Source organism: Pelodiscus sinensis, chromosome 4 (genome assembly GCF_049634645.1).
Source record: "Pelodiscus sinensis isolate JC-2024 chromosome 4, ASM4963464v1, whole genome shotgun sequence".
NCBI lineage: Eukaryota > Metazoa > Chordata > Testudines > Trionychidae > Pelodiscus > Pelodiscus sinensis.
Window position 1 is genome coordinate 66,921,194 of NC_134714.1, and position 24,907 is coordinate 66,946,100.

At 43.1% G+C, this 24,907-nt stretch overlaps 1 protein-coding gene across 7 annotated transcripts in view; it reads right to left on the bottom strand.

Annotated features, from left to right (window-relative positions):
• Positions 1-24,907, bottom strand: part of TTBK2 (tau tubulin kinase 2) — a 174,163-nt gene that overhangs the window by 80,242 nt on the left and 69,014 nt on the right. For 6 of the 7 annotated variants that reach the window (XM_025190893.2, XM_075927247.1, XM_075927244.1 and 3 more), the window contains 3 exons: positions 23,121-23,194; positions 12,542-12,682; positions 10,850-10,954 (listed from right to left, as the gene is read on the bottom strand). In XM_025190893.2, the coding sequence (XP_025046678.1) occupies positions 10,850-10,954; positions 12,542-12,682; positions 23,121-23,194 (320 nt within the window). Of the gene's footprint in view, positions 1-9,841; positions 9,913-10,849; positions 10,955-12,541; positions 12,683-23,120; positions 23,195-24,907 lie in introns of those variants that run through there. The other variant, XM_025190897.2, reaches the window with a different exon arrangement.

A 24,907-nucleotide genomic window follows, 5' to 3' on the forward strand; every position in this document is an offset into this window, starting at 1 on the left:
GGAATGGTCTATCACTCAGGCATCCTCAAACACACGAGTCTATTCAAAAAGGTATAGAAAGAAGGCATAGAAAACAAAAATAAGCAGGATTAAGTCTGTGTCTAATCTGCTTTTATTCATGAATATTCTTTAGAGAAAATCAACACAAACTCCAAAGAACTCTGGATCATGGTAGTTTCTATATTTTAGGAAAGTCAAGTCATAGGAGAATCATAAGGCTGCATATACATTTCAAGATTTTAGCATTTTGTGTCTATGTGTTTAACTGAGTATCAAAAAGGCCACAAACTAATAGTTGTATTTGCTCAAACACTGAACGCAATATTTGAAGAGTGATTACTCATAAGAATATTTAACTGGAACAGCCCCTCTAATTATTATCATTTCCCATCTAAGTCAAGTCTATTTCTAAGTTTTTAAAGTGTGGGTAAATCTCTGTATTTTTAATGCTTGATCTGAAGTTGCACCAACACATTTCTGTGCATTAGTCTGTACAGGATCTTTTTTATTTCCTCGTTATATATACACAGTAGTATCTGCATTCAGATACACAAATGTTGAAAACTGATGATAAAAGGCTGTTTGTTAGATATACTCCAAAAGCCAAATCCTGTGTAAGCAGTAAACAAAGATAAATGGCATTTTATTCAAAGACATGAGTAGAATAACATGTTCACAAATCCTATGTGAACAGATGTTTAATTGCTTCCATAGTAATTAAAAAATCTAAACATTTATGTTCACAGCTGTCTTCTCATGAGCCTTTTTGTAAGGATCAGCATTTACAGCATTTGCTGGCAGATTCTCAGATACAGCAGATGTCAGAGCTGAGAATTTTGCTATTGTGGTGTTCTTAATTCTCTGTTGCATCAGTAGACAGTCAAGACTGGATTTTGCTTTCTGCAAGGGACTGCTCATAGAAATGTATTAGATAACTTGTTTCCTCTAGATTTAAATGGATTTGTAGTTGCCTGAAACATGAAATTCAGGTATTGTTAGATATTTTATGTGTTATGTGAACACCTCATGCTTAGAGTCAGTATTCAACCAAAACATGATGCTACTTTTCCTTCAGGGTAGGGGGCTGGCAGTGTGGGACTGGCAGGGGGCTTTTTCCCTCCCCCCTAACCTCTTCTGGTCCGGAGGTGGTGGCGGCAGGTGACTCTCTCTTCTCTTCTCCCGGATGGGGGGTGGCAGCCAGGGCTCTCAGGCAGGGACACCCTATTTATCCGGTCTGGTGGCAGGCAATATGGCAAGCTCCAGCCTTGCTGACCGCTCCCTGTAGCGGTCACTGTACAGCAGAAGCAGGGAACACCAAATTCCCCTCAGAGCTTAGGGCAGGTATGGGCAAAAGGGCCTCACGGGCCACATCCAACCTGCCAAACTGATTGATTCAGCTCGTGGAGGCTCTGGATCGGGGGCCACGGGGCTGGCCGGGAGGAAGGGGGGGGCGAGAAGCAGAGCGGGGGGAGAGGGGATTGGGGGCCGCTGGACGGGAGGAGGGGGGGCCAGAGGAAGGGGAGCAGGAAGCAGAGCTGGTGTGGGGAGAGAGGGGGTGCAGCCACTGGCTGTAGCCCGAGTCCAACATGCCACGCCCCCAGCAGGCACTCCCTCTAGTTGCTTGTAGAAGCCAGGCGGGGCCACGATTGGCGCTGGGAGCCTCTGGTTGTGTGCAGAAGCTGGGCAGGGAGAGTGGCTGGGAGTCCCAGCCACTGCCCCCGTCCTATCCAGCCCCACCCCGCCTTTGACCGTGACCACAGGGCTCCCAGCACCAATCCCTGCCTCCCAGTCGCTCCCCTACCCCCGCCAGGCTTCTATCCGGCGCCCAGCCAGAAATTCAGAAAATACCGGACATTGCACAGAGGGTGCAAATAGCAGCCTGTCCGGTAGAAAACTGGACACCTGGCAACCTTAGGTTAGAGGAAACTTCGCACACTCCCTCTGTCCTCAGACCCTAATTGGCCTGGGAGCAGGGGAGCACGTGAAGCCTCCTCCTGCCCTGCCAGAAGCGCACAATACTTAGAAGGCACCAATCAGATCCTGAGGATGGGGGGAGCGTGCAGTTTCCTCCGCCCTGCCCCCACCCTGTAAGGAGCACGCGGCACTTAGAAGCACCACGCACTCCTGGCAGGGTGGGAGGAGGCTTCACATGCTCTCTCACCCCCAGGTCCCGACTGGCCTAGGGGTAAGGGAACACGGGAAGTCTCCTCCCACCACCAGGCGCATGGGTGCTTAGTGAGAAGGGAGGTCTCAAAGGGACTCCCTCACCCCCAGAGCAATCATCCTGCCCTGCCCCTTCTATTTGAGGCCCTGCCCCTTCTGGTGTGGCCCCAGGCAAAAAATTATTGCCCACCACTGGCCCAGTGGACCCAGTCTAGTAGATTTTGTGTATTCCAGCTCTACAGCAGGGTGGCGGGGGGGAGCTGGAATGTCAGCACAGGGTTTCCAATGCTGGGGGATAGCCCTGAGACTTGGGGATTGGATCAAGGCAAGCCGGGACATGCATCTGGACCCTGGGCCATAGGTTCCCCACTCCTGCTCTACAGTATAACTCACAGTGGTGACTGTGAGTATTGTATCCCTCCTCTTTCTGCCCCCTCCCTTTTCCACTTTCTGAAGAACAGTCAGATGGCCAGCACTTCCCATTTATCTGGCATAACCAAACCCTGACCTTGCTTTAAATTAGGAAAAGGACAAAGCTGCATACCAAATTTAGTGGTTCTAGTTCTTATAATTTCTGAGGAGTTCTTGAACAAACAGACTCACAGACAGATAGATGCACATATCTAAAATCTATAGATAGATCTGGTATTTGTACACATTGACAGCGCACCATTACAACAACATTCCATTAGTTCTCTATGTATGTTCATATAAATAAACTAAAGACCAAAATAGTAAATAAACCACATGTTAACAGGAAGGATACTTTTTCAAGGATCTTTTGGAATATTGCCTTATTTTTTTAAAAACATTCTTAAATTGAGCGCACACTCTACTTGATATGACACAAACAGGTAATTGCATACACAGTGTAAGGTTGCAAATGGTGATACTATATAATTCTTCAAGATGGCATAATATTTACATATGCATTATAAATAAAAACTCTAACAATAATAGGATTTGTTCTAATACACTGGAGCAAGACTTCCAATTTGTTTAGGAAAAAAGCAATGTTAACCAAATTAAATAGAAATGGAAAATATATCCAGATAAGCTATTCATACATCTGTACTCTGCTATAGGTGTAAGCATAGCAGATTCCATGCCATTTTAGTAATGGAGTTATTTATGTACCTCTCTTTCCCACATCTCCTCCCTCTTTTACAGTCCTACAAATATACAATACATGTTGATTTCTGAGGTAAGTCGTATGTATCAGACTGATTCATTACTAACAAGCAAATTTTTACCAATATTTTATAAAGTCAGTGAGATATGGAAACTCTTTTGGTTCAAAACTAGATCTACTCACACACAAAAATCCAGCAGAATATTAAAAACTGTCACTCTCTCAACAAATGTAGGGTAATAACTATAAAACAGGGCTGAAAATGTTTAACGTTCTCCATTTTATAAATTTTTCTGTCAGAGCAACTCTAACATGCAAAATAGGATTCTTTAAATGCTCTTTATTGTAAAGAGCTTTAACTTTTTTGTTTTTGAAGTGAAAATTAATCAGATGAGAAAAATACTGTAGAGATCTATTACAATAATCAGTTTTAATCAAAACTGTTTAAATTTCAAACCTAAACATAGGACTTGGAATACATAAAAATTGTCTTCATTGATTTAATAATGTAATAATATTAAGCATGTGAGTCTCAGTGGTGAGCAAGTGGGATGCACTTCCTTTTACAGATATTTCAGGCACTCAGCTTTAAACATAAATTTTAGGCTGAGTAATAAGAGAGTAGCAAAACAGTTCTATTCAAGCAAGATAGCCTTTCAGCCAACAACCGTCTCCATAATTTTTTAAAACTTTTACTTCTCCCTGGCTCACTTGGGATAATGTTAGATTTAAAATTACATCCAGAGAGTCGCATGGAATACAAGAACTCTTCTCTTTAATGCTATAACATTTATTTTTGAATGTTTTTTTTTAAACACAAAAAACTTGATAATAAATTATTGAATATACACACAAATATACAAAAACAAAAATACAGGAAGCATCTGTACATTAATAGAGAGTAGAATAACAAGGTTTGCAGTGAAAAATACTTTGAGGCATGAAACAGGAAACTGATTAGGAAAACAGAATTTAAATTGTTATGAGAAACTATTAGGGTGTGTCTAGACTACTGAGTTTTGTCGACAAAGGTGAACTTTTGTCGACAAAACTATACCAGCATCTACACTACTGCTGAGTTCTGTCGACGTTATGTCCATTACATAACGTCGACAGAACTCAGCAGTTTTGTCGACGCTGGTATACCTCATTTTACGAGGCATAACACCTTCTGTCAACAGAAGGTGTTATTGCCTGTAGGGTTGCGTCTAGACTACAGGGTTCTGTCGACAAAGCAGCTTGCTTTGTCGACAGAACTCAATGTGTCTGGACGCTCTTTGTTGACAGAAGTTTGTCGACAGATACTGTCAACAAAACTTCTGTCGACAAAACCCAGTAGTCTAGATGTACACCCTTAGATGTCATAAGAAGAAAGATAAGCACACAAAGCCTATATCAGATACAAAGCAGGAAAAGAATATCACTTGAATTAAAAGCCATAAAACAAAAACAAAAGAGATATGAATGAAAGTTTTGAGTATTGTGAGGAATAAGGAGAACATTTAATATTCGATTTTTAAATAGTCAACAAGCATGTGAAGATTTCTGAGCATGTAGCAATATATTCCCATTTTCAAGTATGGGTAAACTCTTCAGCTATTTCAGTGTCATGTCATACATTGTACTGAAAGTCTGAATCAGATGAATTGAATGACCCAAACAGGAGATCAGAAGGTAGGCCTATGACTAAGTGAGTCAGGAAAGCCTAACTATCAGGATGACAAATGGAGATGTCATTAATTCACTTGCTCCACAGATAGCTACACATCAGTGCCTTCTGCATCAGCAATTTATGAGGAACTGCTGTTTGCTAACTCCTGGAGTTAATCCCAGGAGTTGTTTTATGCTTTACAAGAAAATAGACATGTGGTGGTAAGAAAGATTGTGGATGAAGGAATATATAGAAGAGAAGAGAAGAGTTAATAATTATAGCAGTGATTTATTGGATTCTATCAAATGTCAAACTGTTTATCCACCAAGAAATCCTCCTTGGAATTCTCTTTTTGCATCCCTCAGAATCATTCACAGTGGCTCTTGTCTGCTGTAAATGGAATGGAGATAATTTGAGATAATCTAATCCAAAAGTGAAATATCATGTTTCCTAATAGCAAGTCACATTGGAGCGGAAAGTAACTAAACGACTGTTTGCTCAACAGTCCTGTAAACAGATTATCCACATAAGGCACCCCAAGAACACAATAAAAAGCACAAGTCGTACAAATGTCAGATTACAGAAAAGTTTTATTGATACATCTCTTAATGGTCTCAGAATTACTTAGCTGAAAGAAGTTCCTCTATGTTAAACCTTAGTATTGTGGTATTTCCCTTTTAAAAATAAATCTATTTTAAATTAAATTTGAAATTATAATACCAATATTAAGACCTAAAACTTACTTTAATCTATTAACATTGTTTAAATTTTAAAAATTCAAACAGTACATGTCTGTCGACAAGATCCTCTACAGAGAGAGGAATGAGTCAAAGGTGAAGAAAGAAAGCTCTGTTCAAGAGTGTAGAATTTAATTAAGTTGAAAAAGTACAGTTGTTTAGTTAGGTAGATGACTGAACCGAAGGATAAAACAAATCTGTAGTGGAGGAAATCAGCCTCCTCATATATTTTTTATCAGAAATGCTCTAGAGGAGCAGAGGACGTTGATGCTGGGAGTCAGGCAGGGATGGGGGATGGCAGCACAGACTTCTGATGAGATAGAGGGGCAACAGTCTCAAGGATGGCAAACAGTGAATCATGAAAAGAATTCACAACATCAAAGGAAAAAGGGCAGAGAGGGCAGGGAAAAAGAGGATTGAGAGCGGACAAGACATCATTGATTCTGAAGTAGAAGTCACAGAAAAAACCATTTACAGGTCATGAATGGTGTGGCTGATGAGTGAAGCTGAAAGAGACCAGACATTAGTCAGACAGGGAATCAGAGAGACAATAGCACTTACTGAAGACCAAGTCAACTGACCAATGATCCTTTTTGTCATTGGAAGCATTGAACTAGGTCTGTAGATCTAATGTAGAGGAGAGGGTAAGGAAATATGCAGCCAAGAGGTCAGGTAGGTCATCAGCATGGAAATAAAGTCACCAATGATCAGTGAGGAAGACTATGAAGAGAGTTAGAGGGAGAGCCAGGAGTTGAAATCAGTAAGGAAGGCTGATGGGGAGGAATCTAGTGGCCAGCAGATGACAGTGACATGGATGCACATGAGGATGGTGATAACTACTGGTAGCTGCAAAGGGACAAGATTATTTTAAAAGGGCAAAGCTTACAAATACTGGGAAGATATAAACTTGTAGCATTCCCGAAATCCTGCATCCTAACATCTTCTAACAAGAAACTGAATTTGTGTTTTTTATTTTACTTTCTTTGCTAAAATATAGAATCATACATTTGAGCATTTTTCTTTGCAAAATCCATTTTCTTGACTGAAAGAATATATTTTCCTTGACAAATATGATCATCTCAGTTCTGCATCATATTGTTCAAAGCTACATTTTCAAGGCAAAGTGAACCAGGGTAAGTGTACTCTTACTATTATTTATGTCATGTTCAGTACTTATGCTAGGAAGCAGAAGGGAATACAACAATCACATTATCCTTTGCCCTTATTTTATCTCTTTGTGAACCACAATATAAAAGATCAAAATGACGGCTCATTCAGTTGAATGTAGAGCACTGGTTTTAACAGGAGAAATACAATGGATGATGATCAAATCAACATTAAAAAAAATATACATAAAGATAGAAAAAATTAAATCTTATGCTTACACTACCAGTTAGTCAGTATTAAAGAAAGGTTTCATGCTTTCTATGGTAAGGCAGATTTCTAAAATATAACAGGAGCAATTTTCACCTTAATTACATCTCTTTACTATAGAATTTAATGTGTTACAGAAGCCTGCAGCAGCTTTTATCTTAATGCTACAACTATTTCAGGAAGGTAGAGGAGGAGGATTTAAAAAATAAACTGCAATAAATATGCAAATATGCTGTAAAATTTGCACAAAAAGAGTCTATGATCTGCTATTATGATCCCGTGATTAAATTAATAGGATGGGTAAGAAGAATCATTTCCAAAGAACTGGATTTGGAGCACGCCAGGCAGTCAAGCGTAGCTGCAGAAGCTGACATTTAGGATTTGTGTTGTTAAACACATAGAAACAGAAACTAAAGAAGAGGGGGAGCCAAACTCACATTAGGGATGTGAAATAGTGATAGAAATGTAGCCGTGTTAGTCTGGTGTAGCTAAAACAAAATACAGGACTACGTAGCACTTTAAAGACTAACAAGATGGTTTATTAGATGATGAGCTTTCATGGGCCAGACCCACTTCCTCAGATCAAATAGTGGAAGAAAATAGTCACAGCCATATATACCAAAGGATACAATTAAAAAAAAGTGAACACATATGAAAAGGACAAATCACATCTCAGAACAGAAGGGGAATGTGAGTGTGTCTTCATTGTTTGTCCAGTACCCAATACAATTAAGCCTGCTTAGGACCTTTGGGTGCAACCACAAAAACAATACTGAACAATACTGAGTAGGTACTGGAAAAGATATCTGATCAGTTCCTTTGGACTGAACTAATTTTCATTTCCACTTTCAACATAAACAAATTCTTTCTAATAGAGGTTTCCCTTAGTTTGGCCCAAAAGTCTCTACCCTTAACTGCTATGAAGCTTGCTCTGAAATGGTTTTCTGCTTGGCTGCAATCTTCAGAGGTTCGTTTACGCTCCACCAGTTAGTCAGTATTAAACAGAGGCAAACGCAGTGCAGGCAGACACACCAGAGATAGGGCTGCCTGATACTTCATATTACAAGCCCCTGTTTCAATTCCTTATAACTTTCCAAATTTTAATTGTTTGGTCTGAAATGTCTCATGCCAGATGTCTACTTCATGCAGATTTATTTAAATATTACCTTTAACAAAATTAGTTCAATCATTCTCAGAATGATGTTAAAATACTCTTATATCCATGCTTTGGGGCAGGGTATTGATATTTGTTTGGGGGTGGCCACGATGGTGTCAGACAGAATCTTTCAGGAGCTTCAACCATATGTCCCAATAGCTCTTGAAATTGTCTGAAATCATTACATGTGGAGAAGGCATTATCCTCTAAAGAAGAGGAGAGGTATATAGCCACTTCTTGTTATTCAGGATTAAGGTGTTCCGCATTGCCAATCCATTCTACTTCCTCAGACCCAAAAGTGGGAGTCATTAATACTGATCCAGAGACAAAATGTTGTCAGAAATGCTAGCAGCTTAAGGCAGCAGAAGCAGAGGAGATAGAGGTGACATCTGGCTCTTCTGAGAAATACAAAAGGGTGAGGTGGTGTCCCAGGTTTTAAGGCCCATCTTTAAATATCTTTGGGATACCAATAAGTTAGAAAGAGTCCCACGAAAAACAGAAATAAATTAGATGATGCTGTTATTTTAAAAGTATATTCAACACTGCAGTGCTTTTCTGCCTTGGTCCAATGTATTAGGAGTTAGCCAATGGTCTTTAACTCGCCAAAACAATTCTGTATGATAATGTGGTGAGTTTCCTATTTCCTCCTTGCTTCTTAACATGGTCTTTCTACAGGATAATGCTTCTACTTTCCCCTAAGGTCTTCCTCTCCAGCCTTCCTGTACCTTCTGTTTATATTCCTGTTCCAATAATCCTGTATTGAACTCTCTGCTTATTTTAAATGTAGGGGTTTTATTATAACGCTGTTTGAATAATTAAGTTTTGAAATTCCATCATACCCTAACCCATTCACGAGGTATAAGGGAGTGGTTGACAAAGGCTTCCTTTGTCGACTGATCCGCATCTTGACTTGTATGCTGTGCCGACGATCAGTTGAGCCGGCACAGTGCGGCGGCCATTTTTATTTTAATGAAGCCGGGGATATTTAAATCCCGGCTTCATTGACTATATCGGGTAGTCTAATTTACATGCCTCTGGTGACAGAGGGATGTAGTCTAGACAGACCCATATATATTAACTTTTATTGTTATATTTAATTAGATTTTTAAAATATCTCTCTAATTTTTTGGAGAATTTTTTAATATCTCCAAGATTATTTGTAAAATATATTTAGGGAAACATAAGGAAATCTACTGAAAATCAGAAGAATAACTATACAGCACTGAAGAGAGGACTTTTGATTTAACCTAAAGATACAAACAAATTAGTGTGAATTTTCCTTGTAGATTATATATTTGCCAGTATGCATTACACCATCAGAAAAGCCTGGAATTAGACTACAATTAATTAAAGGACTACTTCAGTTATACTGCACGGCACTACAATGAAAACCAGAGGTAACAAAATGGGGTTTTATAAGAAAAACATGTACGTGTTAACAATTTACAACAGAAAATACAGAATTTCTCTAATTTTCCTGAAAATACTAGCATTTGTGGATATATTTTTTTGAACTTACAGAATCTCAAGAATTCATTTAAAAAAATCACAAATCAGAAAAACAACCATAAACACCAGACATACAGAAAAAGACAAGAGCTTGTGAAAATAAAAAACTACTGGCTCACCTTTGCAACAGCTGCAGCCACTCTGTGGTCTCCCCTGCTCTTTGTTTTCATTGCAATGTCCAGCATTATGACTGAAGGAATAGAGTACAGTAGAACCTCACTAATTTACTAGCTAATCCACACACCTCAGAATTTGTACACAAAAAAATAGCCATTATGCCCCACCTCTCAGCCAAGACTGAATTGTAAATACTATAGACAGAGAATGTTCCTATTACTCAGATTTCATTACATGTACAAAATATACTACATAATATTGACTGCATTATTCAATACTACCATAAACATTAAAACCAAAAAATGGTTAAAGATATAAACTAGAATTTGTAATGTATCACCATACATTGTGTTCACTTACTTACACAATTTGGAAACTTGAGGAATTCACAATGGACTCCCAATCAACAGTGAATTAGAGAAGCTCTACTGTACTTATTGTGATGCTTGTATTCAGATCCCTGTATCTGTGATCTCTCAAATCATAATAATTCACCAATTTCTAATTCATATTTGAAAATTACTGCACTTATTATGGCAATATAACTAAACTTAGCTGTATTTCATTTCATTCTACCGTACCACCCAATTCTTTCTTCTCCACATTACTGTATGTTTTCAACGTACTGTTTGTATTTTACTCCACTATATTATTTTCTGTAACTTGAAATGTTTAGTTCTTATATAACATCTGTTATTCAGCAAAGTTCCGCTTTTTGCTTAATTTTCCAGCTGGACAGAAAAATTGATGTACAAGGCATTCAAGTATTGCTCAAGGCAGCACAATACATCTATTTCTTAGATCAAAGAAAATACCCATGATTCTTCCTGGCTTTCTATCCTTTGAACTTCCCACTAGAGCATATAGCATCTCTGTTCTGGAATATAGTAGACCAAAATTACATACTGTATCAGGTCAGTCTGACACAGACGCTTCTCCAGAAAGGTTCTGGTGTATTATCACCGCAAATAAACAGTTGTTTACAATAACTGTAAAAAAACAATCCTTACCGGTCTGACATCCCCACATGAGTTTGTAAACTGTCGTGCCAAGCCAAAATCCAGCATGTAACACTTTCTACAGGTGCTAGGGAAACGTCCCATAGCAAAGTTCGACTAGAAAAAGAAACAAAAAAAGTGTACGTAATTAACATACACATAGTAATGAATGACATTGTCCATCATTCTGTCCTTCCTACTGTATTTTCACATCTGCCCATAATCCACTCACTCTGGAGAAAAGAACACATTATACTGACATTGCATATGCCAAGAGAGGGATGCAGAATGCCCCCTCCTTTTTTCTGGCTGCCTAGAGAAAAATGTTCAAACACAAACGAGTTGTATTGTGGAGGCAATACACTTTGAAAACTCATTAACATTCATTTTAATTATCTTTCAAAACCTGCTTCCACAGAGTTTCACTTTTGGGTTTTCTCTACATAGCCTTTTTTCCTAAAATTTCTCAACATTCCACTACGTCAGCTCCACTGATGTCAGCAAAAGGAAGGAACCACACTCCTCAATTGTTATAATGAAGATGAAACATGGGCCATAGCCAATCTAAATAGGCTGAGGTATGCTTACTATCTTTCTCCTTCCATGAAGAACAGGGACAATAGGGAGGTGTTCAAAATTAGGTTCTTAAGGGAAGACAGGCATACATTTCCAGATAGTGAATTTAGACCGACAAATTTTTTTGTTCATCAAAAGACTGCAGTGAGAGAGGCTTGCAATTGAGATTGGAGGAAAAATAGATAAGCAATACTACATCAAGGAAAATTACTCGGATAATCTTGCCACATCAAACTTGGATGATAACAGAAATTCCACAGCAGAATTTGGCTTTGAGATGTGTTAAAGACAGTGCCAAAAAATGCATTGTAACAGCTGTACAGAGAGGGAATGAACTCTTATAAAATCCATTTGACAAGATAACTGTGATTTCATAACTTTGTTTTTCTCTTTTTCTGTGCCTTGTCAGATTTCTCCTCCAGTAGTGCACACACAGATTCCTTGACATCAGGGAACTTATCAGGAAGCGGAAATTTGTACCTGGCTTGCCTTAAGAGGCAAGCAAAGAACATGGCCAATCATTTTTCACAATTCTTTAAAACTTCAAAAATCATTTTTGAAACATGCTTTTAGGCCTACAAATTTGGTGTCAAGAAAAATACTAACACAAAGTCCAAATGACAAATTTAACTATCAGTTTTTTTAAAAACAAAAAGCATTTCCGCTGAATAAATTAAAAAAAAAAACACATTAAAAACATACAGCAGTTTCAGGTAGATTAAAAAAACCCACAAAAATAAAAAAAATAAAACTCTTACAAATATTTCCTAGGTTTAAAGATTAACTCCCTTTGATTTCTTACGTTAAGAGTTTGCTTCCATAGTCCAAATAATCACTAATCATATTTTATTCTGTGGTGGGAGTAATTGCCCATTTTAAGGTCTTCTCAGATGACAAATGAAAGTCATAATTGAAGAGCACTTGGAGGACAACTGCCATTTAAACCAGTTGCAATCTGACACTAAATAATTTTTTTATTGCCATCTTGGAAGATTCACAGATTCATATCTAATTCTCTGCACCTTCTGACTTCTTAAGATTAATATCTAATATGCTGTCCTTTCTTCTTAATGTTGTCAACTAAGGCCCACATATTCATTACTGGTTTTCAGTTAAGAAGAAATTTACTGGTTTAATGTCTCTGTGCAGGAATCCCACAGAGTGAATGCTCTCAATGGACTCAAGAATCTGCTTTCCCAGGCGCAGGGTAGTACTGATGGTGAAAGTCCCTCGAGACTGGCTCCGACGCAGATCTGCCAAATTCCGACCCTAATCAAAACACAAAAACATTTTCCGAAGCAGTCCCAAAACCAGTATTCACAGGTAACATTAATATTTTTTTTAACTTATCTTTAACTAAGACAAGGTGAATTAGGTAAATATCTTATATTAGACCAACTTCTTTCTGTTGGTGAGAGAAACAAGCTTTTAAGCTTACATCTCTCTCACCAACAGAAACTGGTCCAATAAAAATGCTCTCAACCATGTTGTTTCTCTAATATCCTGGGACCAACACAGCTACAACAAAAGTGTATGCTTTTTTAAAATAGTTCACAATGGAAGTCTTAAGAAACGCATCCCAGGACTCGCCCCTCACTGACTGTAGTCTTCAAGGATGCCACATCTCATAGATTCAGTTTCCAAGTCCAGAAGGACCATTCTGATCATCTAATCTGAGCTTCTGTATAACACAGACCATAAAACTTCCCCAAAATAATTTTAGAGCATATTTTTTAGAAAAGCATCCAATCTTGACTTAAAGTCTCAGTGATGGAGAAGATGTTCTAAATGTAGATGCAAAATTCTCCAAACATTTCAGAAATTAAGTATAGAAGTTATTTTTGAAAATGTCACTCAGTCTGTCTCTGACTCCAGATAATTTGAACCATACCAACTTGAATCTAGCAGAAAAGTGATGTTGCCATATTTATCAGTTATAATTAGAGATGGACAACATCCTGGGGGAGAAAATGCAGTTTTGGTCAACATGAAACTATTCATAAATTTGTACTGAGTTCCCAGAATAGATTTCCCTAATCCAAAAAATCAAAACAAACCAACCCCCCCCCCCCCCCAAAAAAAGTCAAAATAAAACATTTAATTTTGACTCAACATTTTTCATTTTAGATTTTGGGCATTTTGACAAAAAACAAACGACTAGATTAAAAAATAGCTAGAGGTGAGAGTGGAGAGGTGGTGCCCTTATATCTTTTAGCCCAATGATTAGGGCACTCACCTGACATGTAGAAAATGCAAATTCAGTTCCTCTCTTTCCCTTGTGTGAAGTAGGGATTTAGACATGTTTTTTCCACATTTCAGGGCAATGTCTTAGCCACTGAGCTGTGTGACATTCTGGATTGAGTCTATGAATCTGAATGGATAATACCGAGGCCAGGGAAAGAGCATGAGAATAATTCCATATTCTGGTAGTTAGGACACTCATAGGATATGGGAGTTCAGGTTCAAGTCCATGCTCCAATGATTATTTAGTTATTTATAAATTTTGCAACAGCTTCAACAGTAGAATTTGAGAACAATCCACATCCGAATATTCCATAGCTGCATAGCTAAAGTACTCTACTACAATGTAGGAGACCCAAGTCCAAATCCCTTCTCCATTTAAGAGAGTGGGGTGAATTAAACTTGGTTCTTCACATATCAGGCGAGTGCCCTAACCACTAGGTGAACTGTCATGAGGAAAACAGCACCACTTTCCTTCCACTGCCATTTTCTGAATCCAGGGGAGCTGATAGGACTGCTAGGCCCCTCAACAGTGCGTGTGTGTGAGGGAACTCCACGTTCTTGAAGGGGGTGGGGCTGCGCCAGCCAGCACTAGCCCTCATAGCAGCCCAGAACACGCTGTGTGCGGCTCCCATGGTGATTCTAAAGGGCCCAGAGCTCCAGCTGCTGCACTGGACGTGTGTGCTTGATGTGACCCTCCCCAAAGAATCTGAAACAGTAAGGAGGGTCGCTGACAAGTATCAGTTTGCAATACCCTGAACAGTTTAAACCCAGGCATAGGTTCCTTCGGTATTGGGCAGCACTCTGAACAGAGGGTGTGTCTAGACTACAGGGTTTTGTCGACAAAACTATACCTGTGTCTACACTGCTGCTGAGTTCTGTCGACATAATGTTGACAGAACTCAGCAGTTTTGTCGACGGCTGTAAACCTCATTCTACAAGGAATAACGCTTTTTGTCGACAGAGTTCTGTCGACAGAAGGCGTTATTGCATTTACACTGTCCTTTGCATCTACACTGTCATGTCGACAAAGCAGCTTGCTTTGTCGACAGAACTGGATGTAGTCTAGACGCTCTTTGTCGACAGTATCTGTTCACAAAACTTCTGTCGACAAAAGCCTGTAGTCTAGACATACCCTAAGAGAGAAAGAAACAAAAAAAGAAAAGCCCCCAAATGAATACCATTCGGTACTTATTCAAGCAAAGTATTTACTGCATGGTCACAAAGAAACAACTCGCAGTATGCTCTGATGACCAACAGTAAAACATGAGAGGTAGAAATGGTGGTTCAAAACTTTATACCTTGATTTTAAGCACAAGCTAATGAAAATTCTCTGGCGCTAACACACAGTGCATGATACATTTCGTATAATGAACATACACAATCACTGGGTATGTCTACACAGCAAAGTTATTTCAAAATAACAGCCCTTATTTCGAAATTATTTTCCTAGCATCTACACAGCCAAACCGCTATTTCAAAATAAATTCGAAATAGTGGAACGCTTATTTCGAATTTGGTAAACCTACTACAAGGAATAATGCCAAACTTGAAATAGCTATTTCGAAATAAGTACTGTGTAGACACTTATTTCTAAATAGGGGGCCTCTAGCCTTCCCAGGGAGCCCTGGTGGCCACTCTAGCTACAACCAAGAACACTCCACTCCATCCCCACCTCCCCAGAGCCCTTAAAGGGGTAGACTCTGGCCACAGTGCCTGTGTCAGCTCCAAGCCTGCCAGCCCAGGGCCAGCAGTCACTGCCCCTGACCCAGTGGCCCCGAAACATGAGCCAGCAAGCCACTGGCAGCCAGTCTTCCACCGCCCCCCAGGAGCAGTCTGCTAGCTCCCAGGACCCTGCCAGGGCCCAGAGAAGGCAGGAGCCTTCCTGGTCCAGGGTGGAGATCATGGACCTTATTCAGGTTTGGGGGGGGATACCCCCAACGTCCATGATCTCCGCACTACATGGAGGAACGTGGCCATCTATGGCAGGATAGCTGCCAGCCTGGCCACCAAAGGCCACATGCAAACTCAGGAGCAGGTTCGCATGAAAATCAAGTTGGTCTGGCGAGACCCTCAACCCTAAGCTTCCCCTCCCTCTTCTTCCCCTTGCTTTCCCCTTCCAGCTCCCTCCTCCCAGGTTTTTCCCTCCCCTCTCCCACCCTCTCTTTCCCCCTCTTCTGCCTCCTTTCCCCAGTCTCACCAGAGTTTCATTCCCTCCCCCCCCCCCTCAGTTTTGTTAAATAAAGAGAGTTTGTGTTCACGAAAATACGTGTATTTTATTTGACACCAGGAGGGGAGGTTAGGGAGGGGTAAGTGGAAGGATGTGAGGGAGGAATGAGGCACAAGCCCCCAGTGAGGCACACCAGGGAGGCTCTTAGTGCTCCTAATGAATGGAAGCTCTCCTGCAGGGCCTCCTGGATACTGACAGCCCCCCAATGGACTTCCCGGATAGCAGCCTGCGGAAAGTGCAGCCAGGCTCGCAGCAAAGCGTCCAAGAGAAGCACCAGAGTGCCCAGGGGCAGCTCTGGCTCCACGTTGCAGAGTGCTGTGATGTCCTGAGTAAGGGCAACCAGAGCATGCAGAGACAAAATGCTTTGCTGTCCCTCATTGAGGTAGACAAGCAAGCAGGGAAACCTGAGAACTGGCTGCCCAGGAGGGGTCCCTTTAAGCACAGATATCAGATAGCCTCAGACAGCAGCCTCACACAGTAAGTCCTGATCTGGTGCACTGCCAGAACTGGTTCTGGCCAGCCTTAAATGCGATTTAGAGTCCACTCAGTGTGGACACTCTATTTCGAAATGCATTTTGTTTGTAGACGCGTTATTTCGAAATGAGCTATTTCAAATTAACTATTTCAAAAAAAGAAGTTACTCACCCTGTGAAGTAACGATTGTTCTTCAAGATGTGCCCCGTGGGTGCTCCACTCTAGGTGTCGGATCCTGTCCCGGCGCCGCGGCTCGGAGACTTTTCATAGCCGTGCTCCGCCGGCTCGCACATGCGTGGTTCCCCAGGATAGCGTTCGCACCTTTGATCAGCCGCGCGTGAGCCGGCAACCGTCAGTTCCTCTCATCCGCTCATCTGTAAGAACATTAAGAAGAAATTTCCAGAGCGGGGAGGAAGGGCGGGTCATGGAGCACCCACGGGGCACATCTCGAAGAACAATCGTTACTTCACAGGGTGAGTAACTTCTTTTTCTTCTTCGAGTGGCCCCGTGGGTGCTCCACGCTAGGTGACTCCGGAGCAGTACACAGAACAGAATTAAAGCGCTCCGGAATCCAGACTACCAGCACGATTCAGTACTGCTGTAGCCACAGAATAATCTGAAGTAAACTGATCGACTCTGGTGTAGTGCTTCACAAAAGTCGCGTGTGAGGACCATGTTGCCGCTCTGCAAATGTCACAAAAGGACACCCCACTGAGACAGGCCGTAGTAGCAGCAACTGCCCTAGTTGAATGAGCTTTGGGACGAGAGGGGAGAGGCTTCCCTCGCAGTGAGTGGCACATAGATATACACAACACTATGAGCTTGGAAATACGCTGAGAAGTTAAAGGCTGTCCTTTTGAGTGACTCGCCACTGACACTAACAAACGGTCTGTTTTCCTAAAACCCCGTGTTCTGTCGATGTAAAACGCCAACGTTCTTCTCACATCCAAGGTATGTAAGTGTGCTGCTTGCGTTGAGGTATGGGGTTTTGGGAAGAAGCATGGTAAAACTACCGGTTCGTTTATGTGGAATTCAGAAGACACCTTTGGAATAAACGCTGGATGAGTCCTCAACGTTACCGATTCTTTCGAAAAAACCGTATAGGGCGGCGAAGCCATAAAAGCTGCTCTCTCACTCACTCTGCGAGCTGAAGTGAGGGCTAGGAGAAATACCAGCTTGACCGTAAGTAAGTGCAATGTTACCGTCGCTAAAGGCTCAAAAGGGGGATGAGTCAAAGTTTGTAGGACCAGATCCAAGTTCCATGAGGGAGGAGGAGGCCTCCGGGGAGGGTGGAGATTTCAAAGTCCCTTCAGGAACCTTTTTGTAGTAGGGTGAGCGAACAAGGAAATATCATCATCCCTATGGTGGAATGCATTGATTGCTGTCAAGTGTACCCATAGCAATGCAATTGCCAAGCCATTGTCGTGTAGTTGTAAAAGATAATCCAATATACAAGGTAAGGATGCAAACCGCGAGTCCATGTTATTGTCCGCGCACCATGCTTGGAACTTTGCCCACTTAGCTGTATAAGCGGTTCGTGTAGATTGTTTTCGACTGTGCATCAACACTTGCTTGACTCGCTGAGAGCAGGATTGCTCAGACTCGGTAAACCAGCCAGCATCCACGCAGTGAGGTGTAGAACCTCTGGTCGCAGATGACTAATGGATCCGTTGTCCTGGATCAACAGATTCAGAAGAGAAGGTAGAGGATATGGCGTTTTCACTGACATCTGGTAGAGCATTGAAAACCAAGGCTGACGAGCCCATGCTGGCGCTAGAAGGATTACCCGAGCTTTGTCTACATTGATCTTTTCAAGAACCCTGGGAATTAACACTGTCGGTGGGAAAGCGTACAGTAGTGCCGTTCCCCAGTGGAGAAGGAAGGCGTCCCCCAGCGAGTGTTGTCCTATCCCGGCTCTCGAACAATAATTGGGACATTTCAAATTGAGTTCTGTCACAAACAGATCTATCGTCGGAAATCCCCAACGAGCGAAAATACGATTGAGTACGTCCATGCGAATCTCCCACTTGTGGTCGTGTGGAAAACGCCTGCTGAGAGAGTCCGCTACTAAATTGTCGACACCTGGCAAGTAGGAAGCTGTTAGAACAGTGTTGTTGGCAATACACCAATTCCATAAACGGATGCTCTTTGCACAAAGAGAGCGGGATCAGGCACCTCCTTGCTTGTTTATATAAAACATAGTCGCCATGTTGTCTGTTAAAATCCTGGTCACTGTATTTTGAATGTGTGACCGAAAATGCTTGCAGGCATGCCGCACCGCTCTCAACTCGAGCAGATTGATGTGCAGTAGCATTTCTCGTGGCGACCAATGTTCCTGGACCGTGGAATTGCCCATGTGAGCTCCCCAGCCTATGAGGGAGGCATCTGTAGTTATTTGTGTAGTAGGTTGAGGGCGATGAAATGGGACGCCCGTGAGAAGATTGGTCGGGTTGGTCCACCACTGCAGGGATTCCCGGACATACTGTGGTACCACTACGAGTCTGTGGACACTGTGCCTTGACGGGATGTAAACCGTGGCTAACCAGTGCTGGAGGCAACGAAAACGTAACCTTGCGTTGCACACTACAATGGTGGTAGCAGCCATATGCCCCAACAGCTGTAGACAGACGCGTGTGGGAATTTTCGGAGCGTGGACCACTGTGTGTATCAATTCTTTGATTATTATAAAATGTTCCATCGGTAAATATGCACGCGCCATAGCTGAATCGAGGCGCGCACCTATGAACATGAGATTTTGGGATGGAACTAGTGTTGACTTCTTCAAGTTTATGAAAAGACCCAGAGTAGCAAATTCGTCGGATACTGTCCGAACCATATGACATGTTTCCATATAGGTCGTACCCCTGAGAAGGCAATCGTCTAAGTAGGGGAATATTGTCACCCCTAGTCTGCGTAGGTGGGACGCGACTACTGCTAACATCTTGGTGAAAACCCTGGGAGCACATACCAGGCCGAATGGTAGGACCCTATACTGGTAATGCTCGCTCCCCAATCGGAAACGAAGGAAACGTCTGCGTGCCACATGAATTTCTACGTGGAAATAAGCATCTTGCAAGTCAAGGACTGCAAACCAATCCTTCTTGTTCAATGACGGAAGAATGGTTGATAAAATTACCATCTTGAAACGCTGCCTCCGAAGATGCTGGTTTAGCTTTCGAAGGTCCAGGATAGGTCTCTATCCTCCCGACTACTTTGGTATGAGGAAATATCAAGAGTAAAAACCTTTTCCCCGAAACTGGTTGGGAACTCTCTCTATCGCCCCGATGATGAGCAAACGTTGAACTTCTTGTTCCAACAGTTTCTCGTGAGAGGGGTCCGTGAAGAGGGACGGGGAGGGGGGAGTGGTGGAGGGAATAGAGAGAAAAGGGATGGAGAGGCCGGATTGAACTACCTCTAGCACCCATCTGTCTGTGGTGATCGTAGACCAGTGGTGGTAAAAAGAGCGTAGACGATGGTGAAAAAGATGATGAGCTTCTGTATTGACTATGGGCAATTGGTTTGCATCCTCGACAAGCAAGTCAAATCTGTTGCTTAGTCGACTGCCGATTACCCGAACGGTTCTGCTGTGGTCGTTTACGTTGGGGGCGTTGTCTAGGATGCTGGTTGTCAAAAGGACATGATTGCTGTCTAGCAAAATTGAAGTCATATCTCCGTTGGTAAGGGAAATAACACCTACGTTTGAAGGAAGGTGTGTATATCCCCAGTGTACGTAGCGTGGTGCATGAGTCTTTTCCCGAGTGGAGGACCTCATCAGTGTTTGCCGCAAAAAGCTTAAATTTGTCAAAGGGCAGATCCTCAACCTTGCTTTGCAACTCCTTCGGCGCCCCTGCTGACGAAAGCCAAGATGATCTCGTCATGGCGATACCAGTCGCAGCGGCCCGAGCTGCTGTGTCAGCCATATCCATAGCAATCTGAAGTGCAGCGCTACATGACGCGTACCCCTCCTGTACTATTGCTTTCAGGAGTGGTTTCTTGGTGTCTGGGAGATGGTGCAACAAATCTGTTAGTTTGGAGTAATTATCAAAGTTATGGTTCGACAAATGGGCTGAGTAATTTGCAATGTGAAGTAAAAGTGTAGCTGAGGAAAAGACTTTCCTCCCCAAAATATCCAATTTTTTATTGTCCTTGTCCGAAAGGGTATTTCTGTATTGTGGCACCTTACCCCTACGTTGCACTGCGTCTACTACCAGTGAATTGGGTTGGGGTGATTGAATAAAAAGTCCAACCCCTTTGCTGGAACAAAATATTTTCTATCAGCTTTTTTACTTGTAGGTGCCACCGATGTTGGGGTTTGCCATATCTCATCCGCCACTTCCATAATCACCTCATCGATTGGTAACGCGACTTTCGCACGTTGTTGAGGACGGAGGTTCTTCAAAAGGCGATGTTTCTTAACAGGCACATCTGCTAGCTGTATGTCCTGTGTGTCTGCCACTCGTTTGAAGAGATCCTGAAAATGCTTCAGATCATCCGGTGGGGAGATTTCAACTGGGCAAATCGCTTCATCCGGGGAAGACGATGGGCAGTCCGCTGGGGAAGCTTCCGTCTTAGGGTCCTCTGTTTCCGACAACTGACCCTCCTCTGGTTCGGATTGGCCTAATTGGATTGTTGGGCTCTTAGTTGGAGAAGGGGAGTGCAGTGGTTGTGATCGATGAGGTAAGTATTCCGCTAACGGTGATTGGCAGATGTGAGAAGATCCCCTATGCGATGGTGGTGAATGGTGATGCTGGGGATGATCGACATATGATCTATGATAGCGCTCACAGTAACGTTCAGAGCGTGACAGAGAGGGTATCAAGAAGAACGTGCGCTACCATGCTGGATATAATAGACGCGGCATGGAAAGCGCCTCACCAATCCGTACCTCGAGAGATGGGAGGGCGACCGGGATCGCGAACGGGACCGATGCGCATCTAAATACACCGCGTCCCTATAATCGTGCCGGCTGTACCTACTCCTCGAGGGGGAAAAGTAGCCGTGATAGCGACTTCGCCTTTTTGGTGAAGCAGATGGGGAAAGAGATCTGTCCCTATAATGGGTCTTTGACAGTTACTTTCTATATGTTCAAGTCTCATCCCTAGCCCGAAGCACAGGGGAACCAGGCACCGAGTGAAGGTGAGACGGTGCCGGAGAGGTCAGCTGCTGATGATCTGGTGTTGGTGCCGGCAGGGCCACCGGTGCCGGGGTTAGCAATGGTGCCGGGTCTGAGGCACTGGCATGTCCCGCCTCAGGTCCCGGTGCTGGAGGAGACGGTGCCGACGTCACTGCCAGGGCTGGCGAAATAGGCGCCGATCCGCTGGGTGCCGCACAAGCCGTTGAAGCCAGTGCCGGGAGGCTGGTCAATTGCGGCGCCGGCGCGCTCGTCAATTTCAAGGAACGTGCGGCTGAAGCCGGTGCAGGCTTGCTGGTCAGCTGCGGCGCCGCTCCCGGCAACGGCGCTGAAGCCGCTCTCTTTCCGGATGGTGGGGGCTCACTTATGCCAGCCCCAGCAAGTTGTCCGGACCCCCCGGGGTTCACTTTAGAAGCCATTGCCAGGGTTGAGACTGCCGCAGGGAGGGAGCGCGTCGGGGACGGTTTTGACGCTCTGGAGCCAGTCGGTCCCGGAGAAGCTGCTCTCCTCTTGTGATGGGAGGTTTTTGTGGCTGTTGGAGGGATAGGATCAGGCTGCAACGCCTTGCCAAACATCAGCATCCTTATCTTCATTTCCCACTCCCTCCGGGCTCTTGAAGTTAACTTACGGCAATGGGTGCACTTGTCAGGGACATGAGTCTCCTCCAGGCACCTAATACACGTGTCATGGCCATCAGCCGTTGGCATGGCTTCACGGCATACTGGACATTTTTTAAAACCAGTTGATCCTGGCATTGTCAGTAGAGTTAAACGAAAAACTGATCCCAGCTGTGACCCCCGCTGTAGGTAGTCAGTTTCACAGTCTAGCGTTCACCGCACCGCTTCTGAGTGAAAAGCAGGTTTGAAAGAAAAACCTTTTTTTTTAAACAAGAGAATACGTAACAAGTAACAGGAACACAGCTAACACTAAAATTTTTAACTATCTAAAACCATAACTGAAGAAGAGATCAGGGAGCTCTGACCGCAACCTGAGGCGGTTGAGAAGAACTGACGGTTGCCGGCTCGCGCGCGGCTGATCAAAGGCGCGAACGCTATCCTGGGGAACCACGCATGCACGAGCCGGCAGAGCACGGCTATGAAAAGTCTCCGAGCCGCGGCGCCAGGACAGGACCCGACACCTAGAGTGGAGCACTCACGGGGCCACTCGAAAAAGAATAAGATATTTCGAAATAATACCGTAATGTAGACATACCCACTGAGAACAGGTCATCTGATCCTCTGGATTGAGCCTTAACTTATACAGGACGTTTCTTAGCAATGTATTTTTATTAGTAAAGTGATCAAAAACATATACTAAAAAGACTAACCTATTCCAGAAGCAGTTGGGCACATTTTAAGCTATCTTTCAACTTCAGATGAAGTTTTCAGAGGGAGGTGAATTATTTCAAAAAACATCCCACCTCTCTCTAAAATAATCCAGCTGTTCTGAAGATCAGTGTGATTTTGCCTTTTTTCTGGCAGATAATGGGAACAATATGAAATACCGTATTCAGATTTCCTTGGCTCACCACCCCAACATAACAATGGCCTAAAAAAATTGTATTTATTTATTTTGCTAAATACAAGCATGAATAAAAAATAAATCCTTAAAATCTATTTAGTTCAACATACCTGCAGCTGCATTACCACGTAGTTAAATCTGTCATTCCTTCCGCAGCCAATGAATCTACAGACATGGTCTTTCCCTGAGGGGAAAAAAGAAACAAGTTAGCCAATTACACCTAATGTTTGTCTGTCTTCATTTAGATATCTAGTAAAATATGCAAAAAAGTGCTAATATATTACTCTAGGTGCCTTTATCCAACTTAAAAAATGATATTCACACTAAAACAGTAGTGAAGCAGCTCTGCTGCCAGTGAAACAAAACTCCTTCTGCCATACAGATCAGCTCCCTTAGCAGTGCGGAATGATCTAAGCCAGGGGTGTCCAAACTTTTTTCAAAGAGGGCCAGATTTGAAGAAGTGAACATGCGTGAGGGCCGACCATTTTGCCTGGCATTCTTTGAACCATTAAAATTAAATGCAAATTAACTATTTTATGCAAAGTTTATTGCAAATGGCATACTTTTCATTTCGTCACATGGATGACAAATCTAAACAGGTGTTAAATCACTCTGCCTTTCATATCTGAAGGCCAGATGAAAAAAAAGTCCAGGAAGCTGAAATATGTCAGGAACATTGTAAAGTACATTACATATTATCAACTTTTAAGTTCAAAAAATATGAACAGGAACATAACACCAACTATACATGTTGTGTCCAAATATATTTATAACTGATTTAGACCAACTGACATTAACTGAGATTTTGCAATGTATTCATCTCAATTGAAAAAAAAACTTGCCTAAACTAATGTGAAGGGTGAAACTGAGATCTGGACTGCAGCACAGGAGAGCGCAGGGCACGCTGGCCTCACGGCGGCACGGGGGCAGGGCGAACCCGCAGCCAAGCGGGGTGAGCGGGGCTGCGGACGTGCCCTACATGGCAGGCTTTAGGACCGCAGCGGCCGCCATGGACGGCGGTGGCGCGGCCAGAAGCAGCGCGCTGCGTGCGCCAGTTCAGACGAGCGCCGGGGAGCCAGGAAAGGGGGAGGAAGCGGGGGCTGTCCCCGCACTCTCAGTCCCAAAACGGAGGGCCCGCGGGGTCGGAGAGCGCAGGGCACGCTGGCCTCACGGCGGCCCGGGGGCAGGGCGAACCCGCAGTCAAGCGGGGGAGCGGGGCTGCGGACGTGCCCTACAAGGCAGGGTCTAGGACTGCGGCGGCAGCGCGGCCCGAAGCGGCACGCTGTGCGCGCCAGTTGAAAGGAGCACCGGGGAGCCAGGAGAAGCGGGGGCCGTATTAAATCCGACCGCGGGCCGCAATTGGCCCGCGGGCCGGACTTTGGACATGCCTGATCTAAGCATACTTAATCCTGCCTCAGTACAGAGGGAAGAACTGGATGATCTTTTCCACACCAAGGATTATACGTTCTAGAATATTTATTGCACTATGCCTACACTTATCACCAGGATACCTCCATCCCACACGGCTATACTATAGGCTTTGAAAACAGTGCCCTTTATACTCACCATGACATACCACAGTAATACCAACCCTGGTACCTTCCCTTGCAACAAACCCCGTTGCCAACTTTGTCCACATATTCATTCTGCTGATACCATTACTGGACCTAACCGAGTTATAAGATCAAGAACACATATTCCTGCGCATCCAGAAATATAATCTATGCTATCATGTGCCGAAAGTGTCCGTCTGCTATGTACATTGGACAAACATCTCAGACACTTCGCCAAAGGATTAATGCCCATAAAACAGATATCAGACAAGATCACAAAGAGAAAACAGTTTCTTGCCATTTTAACCAGAAAGGACACTCTCTCAATGACTTAACCACCTGCA